This window comes from Eublepharis macularius, chromosome 2, assembly GCF_028583425.1.
Source record: "Eublepharis macularius isolate TG4126 chromosome 2, MPM_Emac_v1.0, whole genome shotgun sequence".
In the NCBI taxonomy this organism is placed as follows: domain Eukaryota; kingdom Metazoa; phylum Chordata; class Lepidosauria; order Squamata; family Eublepharidae; genus Eublepharis; species Eublepharis macularius.
The window spans coordinates 6,477,894-6,495,806 of record NC_072791.1 but is presented as its reverse complement, the minus strand read 5'-3'; the positions used below and the strand labels follow the sequence as shown (position 1 = coordinate 6,495,806).

Genomic DNA, 17,913 nt, shown 5'->3' with positions numbered 1-17,913 from the left:
CGGGAATATGGGCTCTCTAAGTGCCACGGGGGCTGTTCCGCGCCCCACGAACCGGTTCGGCAACGGAAAATGTTCATTGCGGTTCACGACTTCGGGATTGTCGTCAGCACCGAACCGCTGGTTCGTTAAATTTTTTTGGTTTGTGCCCATGTCTAGTAATGAGCTCCTGATAAAGAACTCCTGGGTGCCCCAATCTACAGCGAGAATATTGGCCCTACCTTACAGGGGTGTCATAATGCAGCTGCATTACTAAAAACCTTTCTGAAGTTACAATTTTAAAAAATACCTCTTCATTTTTCATCTCCTTCTGCTGCTTTCCTTTAGTTGTTGATCTTTTCTGTGCCAGATTACCTAAAGCAGACCAGACATAGAATTAAAGGAGTCTTCTTCCACAAGAAAGCCACGCTGACATAAAACCAAGAACGGCAAATCAGAAAAGTTACTCAAGCATTCCGTGGAAGTGCCCACCAAATGTTTAAAGGAATGAGGGGGTATTTAAACGTACCGCTCGGCAGCGGTACAAGCATAACTATTCCTAGACACCCGGATGATCTGGCGAGGTGATTTTACCACTTCTCTCACCTGCTGTTGCAGCCACTTTTGAGACCTGGGGTATCTTTGACATAGCAGCAGCCGTTGCCCTCGTAATTCTTCCATTAGAGGTTGGGGGGACTGAAGGCTGAACCACTAAAAAAAAGAAAAGAAAATGATCAGTTCCATCCAAAGAAAATGTGTATAAAATGTATTATAGGTGGTATGTGACACCGGAGAGACTGGCTAAAATGTATGTGGATACATCCAATAAATGTTGGACGTGTAAAGATAAGTTAGGTATGTTCTATCACATGTGGTGGCCATGTGAAAATGCGGCGAAATATTGGAAGATGATACATGGGTTACTTCAAGAAGTATTAGGCATGACGATATCTTTCAAACCTGAATTGTTCTTATTGATTATGTTGGAGGGGGTAGAGAAGGGAAACGGGTATTTGATGCTTCCTGTAATTACGGCGGCAAGAATAATATATGTGAGGTACTGGAAGAAGCTAGAGATACCATCAAAAGGAGAAGTGACAGAAAAATCGTAGAAACAGCAGAAATGGATGTCTTAACAGATCTGATAAAAGAACAAAGTAGGGGTGATCTGCAGAAAAGATGGACACCCTTTTACAGATGGGTTAAATCAAAATATGGAACAAGAAATTAAGTATAGGATGTGAAGATAAGAGAGAACACTTAACTAGAATCAAGCAGGGTAGCCTTACAGGAAAACGAGGTTTTGAATAAGGAAAACAAGACATAAAGAGGAAGGAACTGTAGAGATGGAAAATGAATATAATATATATATACTTTGTTGTTATTATTGTCTTTGATTTCTTATGAGGTTGTGTTTGATATCCCCTGATGTGATGTCTATGTGTATATGTATGTATTCTTATTGAAATCAATAAAAAAAGAAGAAGAAAGGATGCCGTGTCCTCTTGAATCCTTAAATATTCTAAGTCAAGAGAGACTTTCAAGTGAAGTTAGGCAACTGCGCCAGAGCTAAGCGTTTAGCTTGCAGAAAACTTTAACTGTTGCACAGAGGCCAAGCTGGAAAGAAGAAAAAGGTTCTCGAGGAAAGAGCGAAGGTATCACATAGCTGTGGAATAGATTTCGGCTGAGGGTTGGACAATATACTACCAAAAATTGGCACATGGTGTTCAAGAATGTGCCCATCTCTTACTTTGTAACTCTCAAAATAGGCGCATGTCCTTTCCAGTGCGCGAGCATCACGAGTTGTATCCTATCACTCTGCTCAGCTAACAGCAGTGCCTTCCTTCAACCAAGACTCCCCCAGTTTGCGGAAGTACATCTTGTGCAGGAGGAAAGTGCCACCATTATCTGAGTAGAGTTGCACGCTCCGTCTAGCCTAATGCAAGGTTGCGTCAGGGCTCCACAACACAGATGTGTGGGCAAGACCTTCCTCCGCTAATAAGTTAACACAGAAAAAGTTTCCAAAAGACAAGATTTCAAAAGCTTTGTGGTCACACTGGTCGCACTGCTGCAAGGAATGTGAGGGGAGAAAGTCAGAAATGGAGCAGACAGGCTTTCAGTTATTTATTTATTTACCTTAGACTTTTATTCTGCCCTCCCGGCAAGCGGGCTCAGGGCAGATTACATCAGGTTAAGACATCATAATTTATACATCATAAAAACAGTAAAACACTCTTAAATTTCAAAAACAGCACATATCATACAAGACAGTATACCAGCTAGATGGCAGCAGTCAACATGCACTAATTTAAAAAGCCAGATAGCTGAAGAAGTGACCTGTGGCTCACAAAAGCTCATACCCTACCACAAATGTTGTTAGTCTTATAGGTGCTACTAGACTCTTGCTCTTTTCTACTGCTACACGGCTAGCTCTCTTGATCTTGATCTTCCCCTATCTACCTTGCTATTAGACGCCTGTAAAAGATGGAAAGTATAAACGCCTATGCTTTGCATACAAGGTCCCCAAGTTCAATCCTGGCCTCTCCAGTTGACATGAATGACCTCTTCCTGAGCTCCTGGAGAATAATTGCTACCAGGTCTGAGTAGACCGGAGTGCCCAACCTCTTTCAGCCTATGGGCACTTTTGAAATTCTGATGCAGGGTGGTATACACAAGATCTGCTTCAGAAGGTTGAACCAACCACAAAATGGCTACTGGAGGAGGTGGAGACACACACGTAGAGGAAGCCCAAGTGCAGGAAAGAAGAGGGGTAATTTTAAAAAATACACTAGGAAAGAGTAGGTAGGTAAAGGCAGTCCCCTGTGCAAGCACTGAGTCATTACTGACCCACGGGGGGATGTCGCACCACAATGTTTTCTTGGCAGACTTCTGTTACGGGGTGGTTTGCCGTTGCCTTCCCCAGTCATCTACACTTTACCCCCAGGAAACTGGGCACTCGTTTTACCGACCTCGGAAGGATGGAAGGCTGAGTCAACCTTGAGCCGGCTACCTGAACCCAGCTTCCGCCGGGATCGAACTCAGGTCGTGAGCAGAGCTTGGGCTGCAGTACTGCCGCTTACCACTCTGCGCCACGGGGCTCTGTGGAAAGAGTAGCGAGAACAAAACCAACAATGCTGCTGAATTTTCATCTGCACCGCCTATTTATTTTTTAGTCTGCCTCTTTATTTGGATCACCATCGGCCAACCAGGAGCCCTGCAGTGCAAGACTCCCATCCACTTTATAAATACACTTCGTGAGCGCCAGGAAAGGTACTGGCAGGCGCCATGTGCTCGTGGGCACCACGTTGGGGACCCACACAGTATTGAGCTTGATGGACCAAGGGTTTAACAGAGTACAAGGTGTGTTTATGTTTGAAGAACTCTTAAAAGGAGCAGACGGGAATGCTGCAAGTCTGAATACAGAAAGAGGCAGCCGGGAGATCTCTCTAAGTGACAAGTTGTTCAGACAAGAGAACAGTTCCAGAAGTTTTAGAACACACCAAAAGAGGACTCGTTCTCCAAGATCATTCCCTTTCTCACCCCAGTTGCCACCTATATTGCTGCTCCTCTTTTCCGTCCGGGTTTTTATCATTTCCTGGGATTCTTTGTTCTTAGTGGGGACGGGAGAGGGGGAAAGAGGGCGACAGAGGCAGCAAATTCTTACACAACCTCTGGTAACTTTCAAGTTCTATTCTACAAAACTATTATGACACACAGGCTGAAACTGCTGCAAGGCATGAAGCTTACAAAAATAATCCCGAGACAAGGTCACGAAGCAGCGACTCGCCCGTCTCCCAAAGTGGGTGGAAAGAGCTAAGTAAACAGCAACACTTACAAGGGCTTTCTCTGTGGTGGCCCCTGCCCTGTGGAACGGCCTGCCTGAGAAAGTCAGGAAAGCCCCCACTCTCCTAGCTTTCTGCAAACGATGCAAAACTGAATTATTCAATAAGGTTTTTGTATTGTAGGGAGGGGTCTCAGATGCTCGGCTAATGAGTTAGGGACTGTAGACTTCACCCATAGACGTCACTACTACGCTGCCTTACGTACTATCTGTTGCTTTAAATGTGCTTTTTCGTCAGCCCTAGAATTGCTTATGTTCTGTTTCAGTATTTCTTCAACTCTGCATTGCTAGAATTGCTTATGTTCTGTTCCAGCATTTTCTTCAACTTTGTACGGGATTCTTGCTAATGCTGTGTCTTTGTAAACTTGTGTTTATTTAGCCTATGGCATTGTTTATGAAAGTGCCCTTGATACCGATTGTACTAATCTCACACTGTGTAATCCGCCTTGAGTCTGAGTGAGAAAGGCAGACTATAAATGACAAATAAAAATAAATTAAAAATAAATAAAATAAGGTTCATACTATACCCTGAGCCCAAGACAGGGCAAGGGGGGAAAAAATGGGACAAACAAGTGACATCTACACAACGCTGCCTGTTTGCCGTGCTTAAGATATGTACATGAAGGATTTAGGACTAACCCTACAGCTCTCAGACATGGTGCCTATCATACCTTTGTTCTCTTTTTTGGCAGGTTTGTCCACATAGATGTGCTGTTGTCTATGCTGAAGTGGTTGCAAACCAGAGCCCTTACTAGTTTGCTTCGGCACTATCTGCAGAGAGACAAGAAAGGACATTTTAAACACACACACACACTCTCTCTCTCTCTCCCATTTACACCCTACCTTTCTCCCCCAAGGAGACCCAAAGCAGCATTCGCCTCTCCTCTACTTTATCCTCACAACAGCTCTGTCAGGTAGGCTCAGCTAAGAGTGTGCGACTGGCCCACTGTCACCCAGCAAGCTTCCACGGCAAAGTGGGGAGTCGAACCTGAATTTCCCAGATACTAGCCTGGCATTCTTACTGCTACACCACACTAGCTCTTGTTGGAAATAGTACTGTCTGGTGTACAAGAAGGAAGAAGGGAAAAAGAGCCTTCCATACAGGGGGCAGCAAGGATCAGCCAGTTAGGACAGTGAGAGCAGCATCTCTCTTGTTTCCTGGGGGTCATTTCCTTGTCTTGTCTTCTATTGGGCTAAACAGGGCAATATCCTGCTTTCTCTCTCCTGATCTTCTCTTCTTCTAAGATGTAGTCAGATAGCCAGCTACTATTTCTGTCTCTCCCCTTGACTCTCCAGTATGTAGTTCCTAAATAAACATTTCTAAAAAAATTTTTTAACTAGCACAGTGTGACTCCACTGCGCTTTATTTACACTCTGCCTAACAGCTCTCACTATACCACACTCTGTTCGGACTCTTTAGCAATTATAAGGGGATAGGACTCACAAATCCTTGCTACTTTACACTGCTTCAAATATGGTTTGGTGTAGTGGTTAAGAACAGCAGGACTCAAATCTGGAGAACTGGGTTTGATTCCCCACTCCACCACTTGAAGCCGGCTGGGTGACCCTGGGTCAGTCAATTAAGAGCAGCAGGACTCTAATCTGGAGAGCCAGGTTTGATTCCCCACTCCTCCGCTTGAAGCCAGCTGGGTGACCTTGTGTCAGTCAGTTTCTCGGGTGATTGTTTTGGGGATAATAACGACACACTTTGTAAACCACTCTGAATGGGCGTTAAGTTGTCCTGAAGGGCGGTATATGAACTGAATGTTGTTGTTGTTATTATTAAATCAATACTCCGCAAAACTGTCTGCTAGTCTGTTTTCTGAATAGTCATCCTAAACAGAGTTACAACCTATCAACCCAGCACATTGCAGCTGTGAAAATGCCAACTCAGTGCTGGAATTTATCAGGGAAAGAATTGAAAATAAAACACCCAATATTATAATGTCCCTGTAAAGAGCTGTGGTGCGGCCTCATTTCGAATACCATGCACCCTTGTGACCACCTTATCTCATAAAGGAAATGGCAGAGCTGGAAAAAGCACAGAAGAGGACAGTCGAGATGATTTATGGGGACTGAGCGCCTTTCATACGAGGAAAGGGCAAACGGTCTGGGACATTTCAGTTTAGAAATGAGATGACGAAGGTGGGAGGGACATGATAGAGGTTTCATGCAGCGAAATTGATGTGTGATAGATTCAGGATGTTCAAAAAGGAGACTACTGGTCTGATGGAGCAGGACTCTTCTTTTGCAGTTGAGGATCTTAAATCAATAAAACAAGTTTTAATTTGATAGGAAAGTACTGCATATATTTCAATTCCCACCCTCCAAATTTCCATTTTCCAGAAATTGGTCTAATTTCAATTGGTGTAAATTATGCAGCCTTCCAAACTACACTGACACCTTTTATCAGAAAAGCTAGGAAAACCAGTTCTCAGCAAACACAAGTCTCCTTTACATCAAGTTTTACTTTAAGAAGTTAGGGAGGCTCCCAACCCTCGACAGGGTACAACTGAAACCTTCGCCGACAGCGAGGAGCCCAGGTGTGACCTTGGATGCCACAGTTTCAATGGAGGCCCAGGTCACAACCGTTGCCAGGTCTTTCGCCCCGGGACGTGGCCACAGTAATCCATGCAACGGTCACCTCCAGGCTACACTACTGCAACTTACTCTATGCTGGGCTGCCCTTGGGCCTGACCCGGAAGTTACAGCTGGTCCAGAACACAGCGGCACGCATCTTTACTGGAACGCCAATCCGAGTGCAGGTTCATCCTGTGCTGTGCCGCCAGTTGCACTTGCTCTCAGTGGTGTTCCGGATCTGGTTCAAGATGTTAACCCTGGTGTTTAAAGCCCTTCACAGACTGGGACCTGCATACCTATGAGACCACCTCTTCCATTTTTCTGCCCTGGCCCCGGCCTGGTGGAACACTCTCCCACTGGAGATCCAGTCCCTGCGGGACCTGTTACAGTTCCGCAGGGCCTGTAAAACAGAGATGTTCCACTGGGCCTTCGGCTGAGTGCCAGCGGGTGTCCCCCTTCTTCCATCAAAGACCACCACTTTTTCTGGGGCTGCCCTCGGCCATCTGCAGTGCCCATATACAGATTCCCAAATATTTATTTAAATAGCCTACATCTGGACTATTTTAATGACTTTTAAAGATTATTATTGATTTTATGGTTTTGATTGATTCACTGTGTTTTATGAAGGTTGTTAGCCGCCCTGAGCCCATTTGTGGGGAGGGCAGGGTATAAATCAAATCAAATCAAATCAAAATAAATAAATGAACGTGTGTGATTTTGGGAGCTGCAAATCCCCCCTTCGAAAAAACAGCCAGCCTCAAAAACACTGCCCACCCCTACTTCCCAGGCCCTTTTGGTACAATTCTAGCTGTTCGTTTTGGTACTTTACACTCTAGCAGTATAAAGAAGTAAAACGTAAGACAAACCGCAGAAACTTGAGGTCTTGCAAGGGCCTTTGTTGTTTCTTCCAAGATGTTCTTCGCCTTTGATCTTGTTACTCGCACTGGGGGTGGCGGCGCTGCCTGGAACAGTCCGAAGACAGAAGAGGAAGAACATTTTAAGCTAGTGCTAAGTCTCGTGGTGCACGCGCTCTCTATTGATTGTAAGCCAACATGAGCATGGCCTTTGACAAGACATGTGACCCTCCTGCTCAATGCCAGTTTGGTGTAGTGCTTAAGAGCGGCAGGACTCGAATCTGGAGAGCCAGGTTTGATTCCCCACTCCTCAGCTTGAAGCCAGCTGGGGGACCTTGGGTCAGTTGCAGCTCTCTCAGAGCTCTCTCAGCCCCACCCACCTCACAGGGTGATGATTGTTGTGGGGATAATAATGACACAGTTTATAAACTGCTCTGAGTGGGCGTTAAATTGTCCTGAAGGGTGGTATATAAATCGAATGAAAAAAAAGCTCTCCCTGCAGAGTCTTTCACAAAACTATATGCAATTTCATGCTTAGTCCCTCTTCAAAATTGTAATTCTCTCCTATGGACTGCTGTACACGGAAAATACTGCATAGGATTGAAGGCACGCACTCTCAAATTGTTACTTTACTTTAATGATATTTGTCTTCTGACCAACAGACCTTGAGCAATGCCACACATACTACTACAAAAATACAAATATAAAAAATAAACTGTTTGAAAATGTCCTGCCATTATCATATTTAAAATCTTTTGAATTTAAAAATATAAGCAAAAAAATTGGCTACAGCCAGTGTTACTCCTAAATCCACAAATTCCAGAAGTATTTTTACCTTGCCTGGTATGGCCAACCCTTCATTGTCACAGAAAATAGGAGTAATCCACACATCCCTTATACCATGAAAAATGTTACATTCCAATAAATAATGCTCTAAAGTTTTTATCTGTCCGCTAGCATAGTCACAAGGTCTAGTAAAATATAGAATCCTTTGTATTAGACCTAGCATAACTTTTTTTAAAAATTATTTTATTAAAAACAGAAAAGGGACTAAGGAAAAAAAAGGGACAAAGGGGACAAAAAATGAATACAATGTTGTGTGCTACAAGTATTATCAAAGTACAGAATACAGAAGTCTTATAGCATTTAAAAGTGTCAGAATAATATATAAGACTGTTAGAATAATATATAAGTGTAATAATAATATATAAGACTGTTTAAGGTATATATTCTCAAATAAACAACACATGCAGAATTCAAATCTATTTCTACTCATTATCTTACAAAATGAAAAAATCATTATTACCCCAGTCTTATCATTACCTTTTACTTATATATTTCTTAACAATAACAATGCTGACTTTTGAACAATATTTCAATATTATCTCGCTTACATTCTATTCTACCAGTTATCTTAACTCAACTAATTATCTTACAGTCAAATTAAAGAACGTCAATATATAATCATATTCAAATTTGCAGAACTGATACATCTTATTCTTATCTTTCTTTCTAAATTTTATCAGTTGTAAACAAAATAGTTTCTCCATTTCTCCTCAAATTCTTTAATCAGCCTTCTGTTTATATAACTCGTCAATTTTGCCATTACCGCAGATTCTGACGTTTTATCTTTCCAAATTTCCCTAGCATAACTTGAGAAAGAATAGAATTTAGTCTTGCAAGCATAAATGTCCTCCTGCATCGTGGAATGGTTAAAAAAATCTAAGTATGGTAAAGGCACCTTTGGATAGGATAATCCAAGGATAATAAAGGATAATAGAGGAGAGCGCACCCTATGGCTCTCTCCACAGTACATCAAATCCTTACAAAAAATTAAGTGATGCACATAAATTCTTTTTTTTACCTTCTCCTTTGACTTGCTCAACACAGGGATCAGTGATGCTTGTGGAAGAAAGGAGGGCATCTCTGGTTTGTATCGTCCACATTTAAACACAGGTTTCTGCCTTTGCTCTTTTAATTTTCGCAGTTCTTTTTCAGCTTTGTAACGCTGGAGCATTTCCATGCGCTCCTTCCCACAAGTCTTAGCATTTGGGATTTGACCTGTGGGGTAAAAAAAAAAAGGATAATTAAAGATCTTCCAGTATTAAACATTCTACTCCTATCCACGTAAGCAAGACACCGTGATATCAACAAGAATTGTTCCAGTCCAAGAACTGTTTTTTGGGTTTTTTTAAAAAGAAAGAATAATTGGTTGTGGTTTGGGGAGAAAACAGTTATACCAAGAGGTATGTATAACACGTGCCTTCCTTCTTTTGACCCAGCATGCTCAAGGAGGGATACAAAGTCTGAGAACTTGGGCTTTGTTAAACAAAATAATTCCACCTCTTACGGTGCCCTGCTTAGCATCCATCCTTAGCATCCATCAGAGCTCGGGCATTTTCCACTGTGGTCCCAACTCTGTGGAATGTAAATGTTTTTAATCTACTATTGTTAGCCACCTTGAACGGCAAGAAAAGGAAAGGCAAAAAATGTTTTAATAAATAAATACATATAATACGAGCCATAAAACTTCACTTACTTGGCTTGGCCTTGCTCTTCTCTGGAGTATATCCTTCACCTGCCTCCTCCAGTTGAGACAGTTCCTTGTCTCTCGCGTATTGTGTATTGACGTCCGCCAGCCCAAACTGCCGGACCTTATTGAAGTGTTTGTGTCGGCTCTCTTTTTGCAAAATAGATTTCCTGCGGACCAGCTTCGTCTTGAGAGTTTCTGTACTCAGATCTTTTTTGTACCGAGCAGCAAAGTTGGTAGCCATCTTGCTCATTCTAGATATGAAATAAAATTAGAAACTTTATTGTGTATAAACCACATCTTCCTTAAAAATTGTATCCCTCTTCTACTACGTATCTGCTGCACAGCTGTTGACATTGGTATGTCTAAAAATGGCTAAGCCTCTGCACCTGGGCTTTTTTTCAGGGGGAACGCGGGGGAACGGAGTTCCGGCACCTCTTGAAAATGGTCACATGGCTGGTGGCCCCACCTCCTGATCTCCAGACAGAGGGGAGTTGAGATTGCCCTCCGTGCTGCTTGGCCACCTCTTTTCCCAGAATTGAAGTCCTGCTCTGCACCCTTCTCAATTAGACACAAAGGGCTGGAGTAAAGGGAGTGGTCTATAGAACTTTAATTGCAATTATAGGAGATAGAACAAAATGCCAAAAATACTTCCCTCTGGCTCCTCCCTTAAGCAACAGAGTTTTTATAGCAATTATGACATCACAATATCATTGTACCCAATTACAACATGATTGGTTCATAGTTTATGTTGCAAATTTCAGTACGCATGTCGCCTTTTTTAGTGCAGTCAGCTCATATTACATTGCGCATGTGTGATCCTACAGAATAAGCCATTGTCTAAGTACACGAGTGTGTTACCTTTTAAGAATTCCCTTCTGCCTAAATGTATCTGACAAACACACAATGTTAGCCTGTACTGTTATCTTCCAAGACAAAGCTCTGAATTCTTGCCTTCGGTACTTAATGTAACGAGAGCCAGTCTGGTGTAGTGGTTAAGAGCGATGAGACTCGAACCTGGAGAACCAGGTTTGATTCCCCACTCCTCTGCTTGAACTCAGCTTGGGTGACCTTGGGTCAGTCACATCTTCTCAGAGCTCTCTCAGCCCCATCCCCCTCACAGGGTGATTGTTGTGGAGATAATAATAACATGCTTTGTAAATTGCTCTAAGTGCGTGTTAAGTCATCCTGAAGGGCGGTATATAAATCGAATGTTATTATTATTATATAAACACAACTTCTCAGAATAAGCAAGAAATTGTGAATTGCTTATAGCAGACATAAGAAATCACTGCTTGTATTAGGTCTCTCAACATACAATAAATTGTCAATTATTATTATTGGCTGTGATATCAACCACACCGAGCAAAGAGGCTAAAGATTTGGACGAGGAAGAGCAACTGGGTCCACCCGACAGATGTCTAGAAGAGCTCGGCAGGAGAAATCCAGAGGAGATGGAACTCTCCCGTATGAATTGGTCAAATCTTCTTTAAAAATACATTTTTAGCTGCAACTGTAACTTTTCCCTGCAGAAAAGTAGCAAATTGGAGAAGTGTCAGCATTTAAAGATCCCAGATGGAGATAATTGGAAAATAAATATATTATACTCATTTGAAGAGTAGAATTTGTAAATTAGAAGGGTGTTTCCTAAAAGTTCATAGTCTCTTATTTTATTACACAACCAGTGGCTTCTAAAACACCTCTATACCAAAATCTAGCATATGATTTGGAAGCAGCAGTGAAGACTTAAATCATTAAATCTGAGTTTGACAGACTTCGGCGCTCAATTTGCATAACCAGGGTAAATAAAATGGAGAACATTTTATTTATTCATTTTCTGTGGTTTTAGACAGGTGGCTGGGATTTTTGTCCTTAAACATGCAACTGTATTTGTGGGCTAGTAAGTCCAGTGGGTTTGTTTGCTATATACACCAATATCAATAGTCCACAGGGATTAAAGAAAGAAAAAAGGAAGCATAGTTAACTAAAAACGTAAAGCAACAAGATCCAAAGATAACTCCTTTTCTTGTTTGTTAAGAGAGATTATAGAGGAAAAAAGCAAAATAGATTCCCATTACAATGTTAATTAGTTAAATACAGGGCTTTTTTTCTGGGAAAAGATGTGGAGGAACTCAGCGGGTTGCCAGCACAGGGGCCAACTCCTGGCGGGAGGTGGTGCCCCTGGTACATGTGCAAAGTGCATGCACATTCCCGGGACTGTGCAGTGACGGCACTTTGGATCAGCTGGAACAATGGGGAGTTTTTTAATGTTTAAATCGCCCTTGTCGAAAATGGTCACATGGCCGGTGGCCCCGCCCCCTGATCTCCAGACAGAGGGGAGTTTAGATTGCCTGCTGTGCCGCAATGGCACGGAGGTCAATCTAAACTCCGCTCTGTCCAGAGATCAGGGGGCGGGGCCACCGGCCATGTGACCATTTTCAAGAGGTGCCAGGAACAGTTGCTCTCTATATAACTGAACATCAAGATGATTCCAAGATAATATAAAAGGTGACTAGGTACATAGTTTTCAGCCAACCAGAATTTCCATGGTCACATGGGTGACCATGTGGGTACCTTTATTCCCAATTTAAAAAGGGGAGAAAGCAAAATAGATACAGATAATGCTAAAGCTGAAAGTCCATAGCATAGTTTCACACTAATATCTATCCCACACACTTCATTTCCCAGCTGCCATTTTTAAATGGAATACTATAAACTAGACAAATACATAACCAATACTTGGACCGTACAAATCAATTCCGTAAGATCGCAGCAAGAAAAATGAACATTTTTAGTTATGATGACCGTGAAGGGGGATTTATTTTAGAGTACTCTGTGTGCCAATTAACCCCCCCCTTCCGCCAATAACCTCACACAGATTTAAGACACCAAATCACTGATCTGTAAAGAAAAATGGGTTCTTTATTGTTTATAAATAACCCAGATACGTATTTCCTCCCTTTCTGGATTATATGTATAAAGACCAGTTACACCAGGTGATTTTATATATCTTTAGTGGTAGTTGTTTACAGAATAATTCCTATTTGTTTAATAATAATATTCGGTTTATCTACCGCCCTTCAGGATGACTTAACACCCACTCAGAGAGGTTTACAAAGTATGTTATTATTATCCCCACAACAAACACCCTGTGAGGTACGTGGGGCTGAGAGAGCCCTGAGAGAGCTGTGACTGACCCAAAGTCCCCCAGCTGGCTTCAAGCGGAGGAGTGGGGAATCAAACCCGGTTCTCTAGATTAGAGTCCCATGCTCTTACACCAAACTGGCTACAGAATAAAAAAATCAAAAAAAGTGAATACAAACAGTTCTTCCGAATTGCATTTCCAAATTACATTTCCCAAGATACATGGCACCCAACAAGCCTGATTGACAAGGTCAGATCTCACTGTAATGTAAACACCTCGGTGCTGAAGTCATACTTTTGTTATGGGTTCAAGACCTCTCTGGGAACCTAGTAAAGAGTCCAGTAGCATCTTTAAGACTAACCAATTTTATTGTAGCATAAGCTTTCGAGAGCCACAGCTCTCTTCATCAGATATAACTGAGAAACTCTGGGAAACTGTTCTTTCAAGGCCAAAAATTAATTGCGAAGTAAAAACAAGAGAAAATGTTTAGTTAGAAGGAATTTTCTCGCCTCACTGTTATGATCGAGCTGACCTGTCGTTCCGTCTCTACAGTTAAGGAGAAAAAATCTGGCCACAGAGGCAAATTTGCCTCTTGTATGTGTGTGTCTTTTGCCTGAATGTGCTCAGACACAGATTCTAGAAGAGGGCTCCTAAAAATCCCTTAACAGAACGCACATAAAGTTGACTTCTGCTGGCTTACAACTTTGGCCTCGGTTAATAATGTCTACTCTGATTAACAAGTGTCCCAGGCAGAGGTCTTTCATGTTACCTACAACCTGGTCCTTTCTTTTTAGATGCCAGGAATTGATTTTTTAAAAATATTATTCCCTCCATCCTGCCATCTAACAGAGTTATAGTACAAGTGGTCACGGATGAGGTCTGGGGCCACTTCATCAGATGTTCTGACCTTCAAAAATTTGGTTTACAGTCAGGGTGGATTTGATTTAAATCATGGTTCAAATCACAATTTAAATCACTAGTAAGACTAGATTTAAATCATGGTTTTCTACATAAAGACTCCTCACACTTAGCTTCTTGTGCAGATCTGTTCTACTCCCAACAATCTTCTATTCATTGGATTTTTGGAAACTTGGCACTTAAGCCGTAAGGGTTTGGTTCTGTGTACAAAGATTTGCAAAGGAACAATGGGATTACGATCTTTTTCTCAACCGTGTATGTTTATTTTATAACCTTTTTGCTGTAAAGAAGAGACGTGATCTCTGCAGACACAAATTCAGTTTTGAGAATTGTAAAACCAAGCATAGGTGATAATATCTTCTAGATAGAAAAAATGCCCAATAGAAACCTCTGGAAGAGCATGACATTGTGAACGGATTAATGGAATTCGTTTACCAAAAAATTTAAACATTGCATGAATATACAGCCTCATGCTACATAATTAAAAACTAATCCTTATTTCATGATGATAACCTTTGGACTATAATGTATCTTAAATAGAAAACTCGGTATGATTTTCCTCAAAAAACATTTTATTTAAAAAATCCGATTTAAATTTTAAAAATGCAATTTAAATCCATTTTTTTAAAAAAAATCATTTATTTCTATCCACCCTGGTTAAAATAGACCTGGTAGCTTTCATCTTGCCGCACGACTCCTGATTACAACACAGGCTATTTAGGTCAATCTCTCTAGCATGTGCTGTTCAGTGCTAAATTACAGAGAAGTAGTCAAGTTAATCTTGACTAGAAGTTAAGAAGGCTTGTAGCACATGGCAAGCCCAGCAGAAAGTTACAGCAGAGTCCATCTGGATTGCCTTAAGGGCTCACAAGTCTCACAACAAAGATGCCGCAATAAATTGTGTTAGCCTTTGAAGCGCACAGGACTCTTTGCCAACAGATAATTACTTTTCACAGGGGAAGCCAGAGTATTAGCGTGTTGCAGGGGGGAAAAGGTGTAAACGGCTGTAATGGGCCACACAATACCTAGAAAGAGAAACTAAATCATTTAATACTTTTTTACTGAGAGGACAACTCAGATGCAATAAGACACTGGTGCAAGCTTTCAAGTTCTATAAAACTCTAAATCTAGATGTTAAAAAATGGATGGAAAAAAGCAAAATGTAATGGGCCACACAATACCTAGAAAGAGAAACTAAATCATTTAATACTTTTTTACTGAGAGGACAACTCAAATGCAATAAAACACTGGTGCAAGCTTTCAAGTTCTATAAAACTCTAAATCTGGCAGATGTTTAAAAAGTTAAAAAACAGAGAGAAAAAACCAAGATTTCCAAGTCCAAATAGACCCTGCCATGCTGATTTTTTATGCTGGATGCCAGCAGGCTCACAATTGGATTGCTGTGAGGAAGATTACAGCACTTGTGTTTTGGTGAAAATAAACAAACAGTGGAGGAGTATCTCTTTTGAGGGAAAAAAACCAGTCCAGCAAGTTCCACATGTCATATTACTGCACCTCTGGAATGCGATAATTTGCAGAAGCTTAAGCAAGGGTTAAAAAAAATATACGTCATGCTTTAAGTAGTCAGAAGACTGAAAAAGTGCTACTTCTCTGGAATGTATTAACATTCTGGGCACAGAGCAGGGGTCACTGGGTGTGTGTGTGTGGAGGTAGTTGTTAATTTCCTGCATTGTGCAGGGGGTTGGACTAGATGACCCTGGAGGTCCCTTCCAACCCTATGATTCTAACAGACTTTTGCAGCGTCCCATAGACTAGCAAATTAAAGAGGCCAGTATGAACTTCTTTAGTTCATTAATCTTTAGGGTACAATAATAAAATAAATGCATAAAAATAAATAAACAAAATAAACATTTCATAAAATAATAAATTTATTTCATTTATACTCTTTTCTCCCAAATGACGACCCAAAGCAGCTTACATCACTCACATCTCTTCCATTTATTCCTCCCAGCTATAGACTCCTGCATTGTTTAACACATCTTATTAATGTTTATGCTTTGTTTCAGACTTCTGCTTGGTTCCAGATTTCTACGACCCCAAATCTTTGCTGTATCATTTATTGGCCTTCTGCAAATAATACAACACTGAATTATTCAAAAAGGCTGTAGGATAGGAGAGCTGTATTGTAGGAAGGTGGTCTCAAAGAAATACTTCACTAATGAGTTAAGGACCATGGACTTCACCACTATGTTGCTTTATGTCCTACCTGTTGCTTTAAGTCTGTGCTCCTATGTACTCCCTGTTGCATTAAGTATGACCCTGCTGGGTACTTTTCTGTTGTCTAATGTCAGTCCTAGTATTGCTTATGTAATGTTTCAGCATTTTTTCAACTCAGTATTGGATTTTTGCTAAGGTTATGTCTTTGAAAACTTGCCTTTATTTACCCTATGGCATTATTTATGGAAATGTCCTTGAAATAGACTGTATTAACCTCACTGTGTAATCTGCCTTGAGACTCAGTGAGAAAGGCGGACTATAAAGACATAAATAATAATTTATTATGCCTTTCTCACTGAGACCTCATTACATAGAGTGAGATTAGCACAGTCGATATCAAGGACAGTTCAATAAACAATGCCAATGGGTCAAAAAAACCCCACAAGTTTACAAAGACATATCATTAGCAAGAATCCAATACAGAGCTGAAGAAATGCTGAAACAGAACATAAGCAATTCTAGGGCTGACATTTGACCACATGAAGCACAGGTAGCTCACAGGAGCACACATTTAAGAGAACAGGTACTACGTAAGGCAACACAGTGGTGAAGTCTATGGTCCTTAACTCATTAGTGAAGCATCTGAGACCCCCTCCCTACAATACAAAAGCCTTTTTGAAAAATTCGATTTTGCACCATATTGACTTACACATTCTGCTTTGGCGCCTCAGTGAGAAAAGTGAACTACAAATAACAAATACTTTTAAAAAATTTCTAAACACGTAGGGTTGCCAACCTCAAGGTGAGACCTGGAGATCTAGAATTCCAACTGATCTCCAGGCGACCGAGATGAGTTCCCTTGGAGAAAACAGCTACTTTGGAGGGTGAACGCTGTGGCATTATGCCCCTCTGGTGCCTCTCCCTACCCTCCCCCCCCCAAATCTCCAGAAATTTCCCAATCTGGAGTTGGCAACCCCTACTAGGTTAGGCTGGGAGATGAAGTGGCCGGCCCAATGCCTCTGTGGCAGAGTGGGGACTGAACCTGAGCCTCCCAGATTCTAGCCCACCACCCTCCTTGAATTTTGCACCCCCTGGAAGCCTCGGCTCTAAATCCCCAGGTAGAAACAGCTCTTCCTTGAAACCAAATAGGATCCAGCTCAGTTTAACTCTTCCATTACGAAACACAGTTTCAGAAAGCCCAACCCTGAGCCTGGGGGGCGCCCCTGCTTTCCCCCTCTGCCCCCCGCCGCCCACTCACCCGATTTCCTCCACCAGCTGCAGCCGCCGACCGACCAAGCCTCTCTTCCCCGAACTCACATTCAAATTTCAGCCGCCGCCGCTGATTGGCCGCGAGGGAACCAACGGCGGCCAGTCATTGGTTGTCTGTTGTTCGCCAAACCCCGGGAGCGGCGCTTCTCATTGGCTTCCTGTCAGTCCGAGCGGATTGGACGGCGAAGGGCGTTCGCTCAGTCTCTTGAGCTTTCATTGGGTATCACGGGGGAGGTGGAGGGTTGCAGTCACGCTCCAGGAAGGGCGGGGCCTTTTCGGACGAAGTGACGTGATTGGCGGGGAAAGAGGTTGTAAAGTGCGCCCCCTGGTCGTCAGGAAAGGAAAAAAAGGAAGCGCGGGAAATGGAGCAGTTAACCCCTTCGGCGCTGGGCAGAATGCAAATTTCGAGGCTGGTTGTTTCGTTTGCAAGTTGCAACTGCTTGGACTTTCTTCAGGCCCACTGCAAAAACCTGCATCTTGCAAACTACCCCTCCTTCCCTGCTCCTGCTGGCCAGGGCAGTAGAAACAATAGGGTTGCCAACTCCAGGTTAGGAAATTCCTGGAGGGAGGGGGGTGGATCCTGGGAAGAGCAGGTTTTGGGAAGGAAGGGAGATCAGCGGGG

At 42.1% G+C, this 17,913-nt stretch overlaps 1 protein-coding gene across 1 annotated transcript in view; it reads right to left on the bottom strand.

Annotated features, from left to right (window-relative positions):
- The window catches only part of DLGAP5 (DLG associated protein 5), a 43,709-nt gene extending 26,384 nt beyond the window's left edge, over positions 1-17,325 (bottom strand). Inside the window, exons 1-7 of the mRNA XM_054971771.1 lie at positions 17,281-17,325; positions 9,791-10,035; positions 9,116-9,312; positions 7,264-7,359; positions 4,489-4,588; positions 583-687; positions 287-351 (exon numbers count right to left, since the gene is read on the bottom strand). Of these exons, the coding sequence (XP_054827746.1) occupies positions 287-351; positions 583-687; positions 4,489-4,588; positions 7,264-7,359; positions 9,116-9,312; positions 9,791-10,034 (807 nt within the window). The 5' untranslated portion in view covers position 10,035; positions 17,281-17,325. The remainder of the gene's footprint in view (positions 1-286; positions 352-582; positions 688-4,488; positions 4,589-7,263; positions 7,360-9,115; positions 9,313-9,790; positions 10,036-17,280) is intronic.
- Positions 17,326-17,913: the final 588 nt, after the last annotated feature.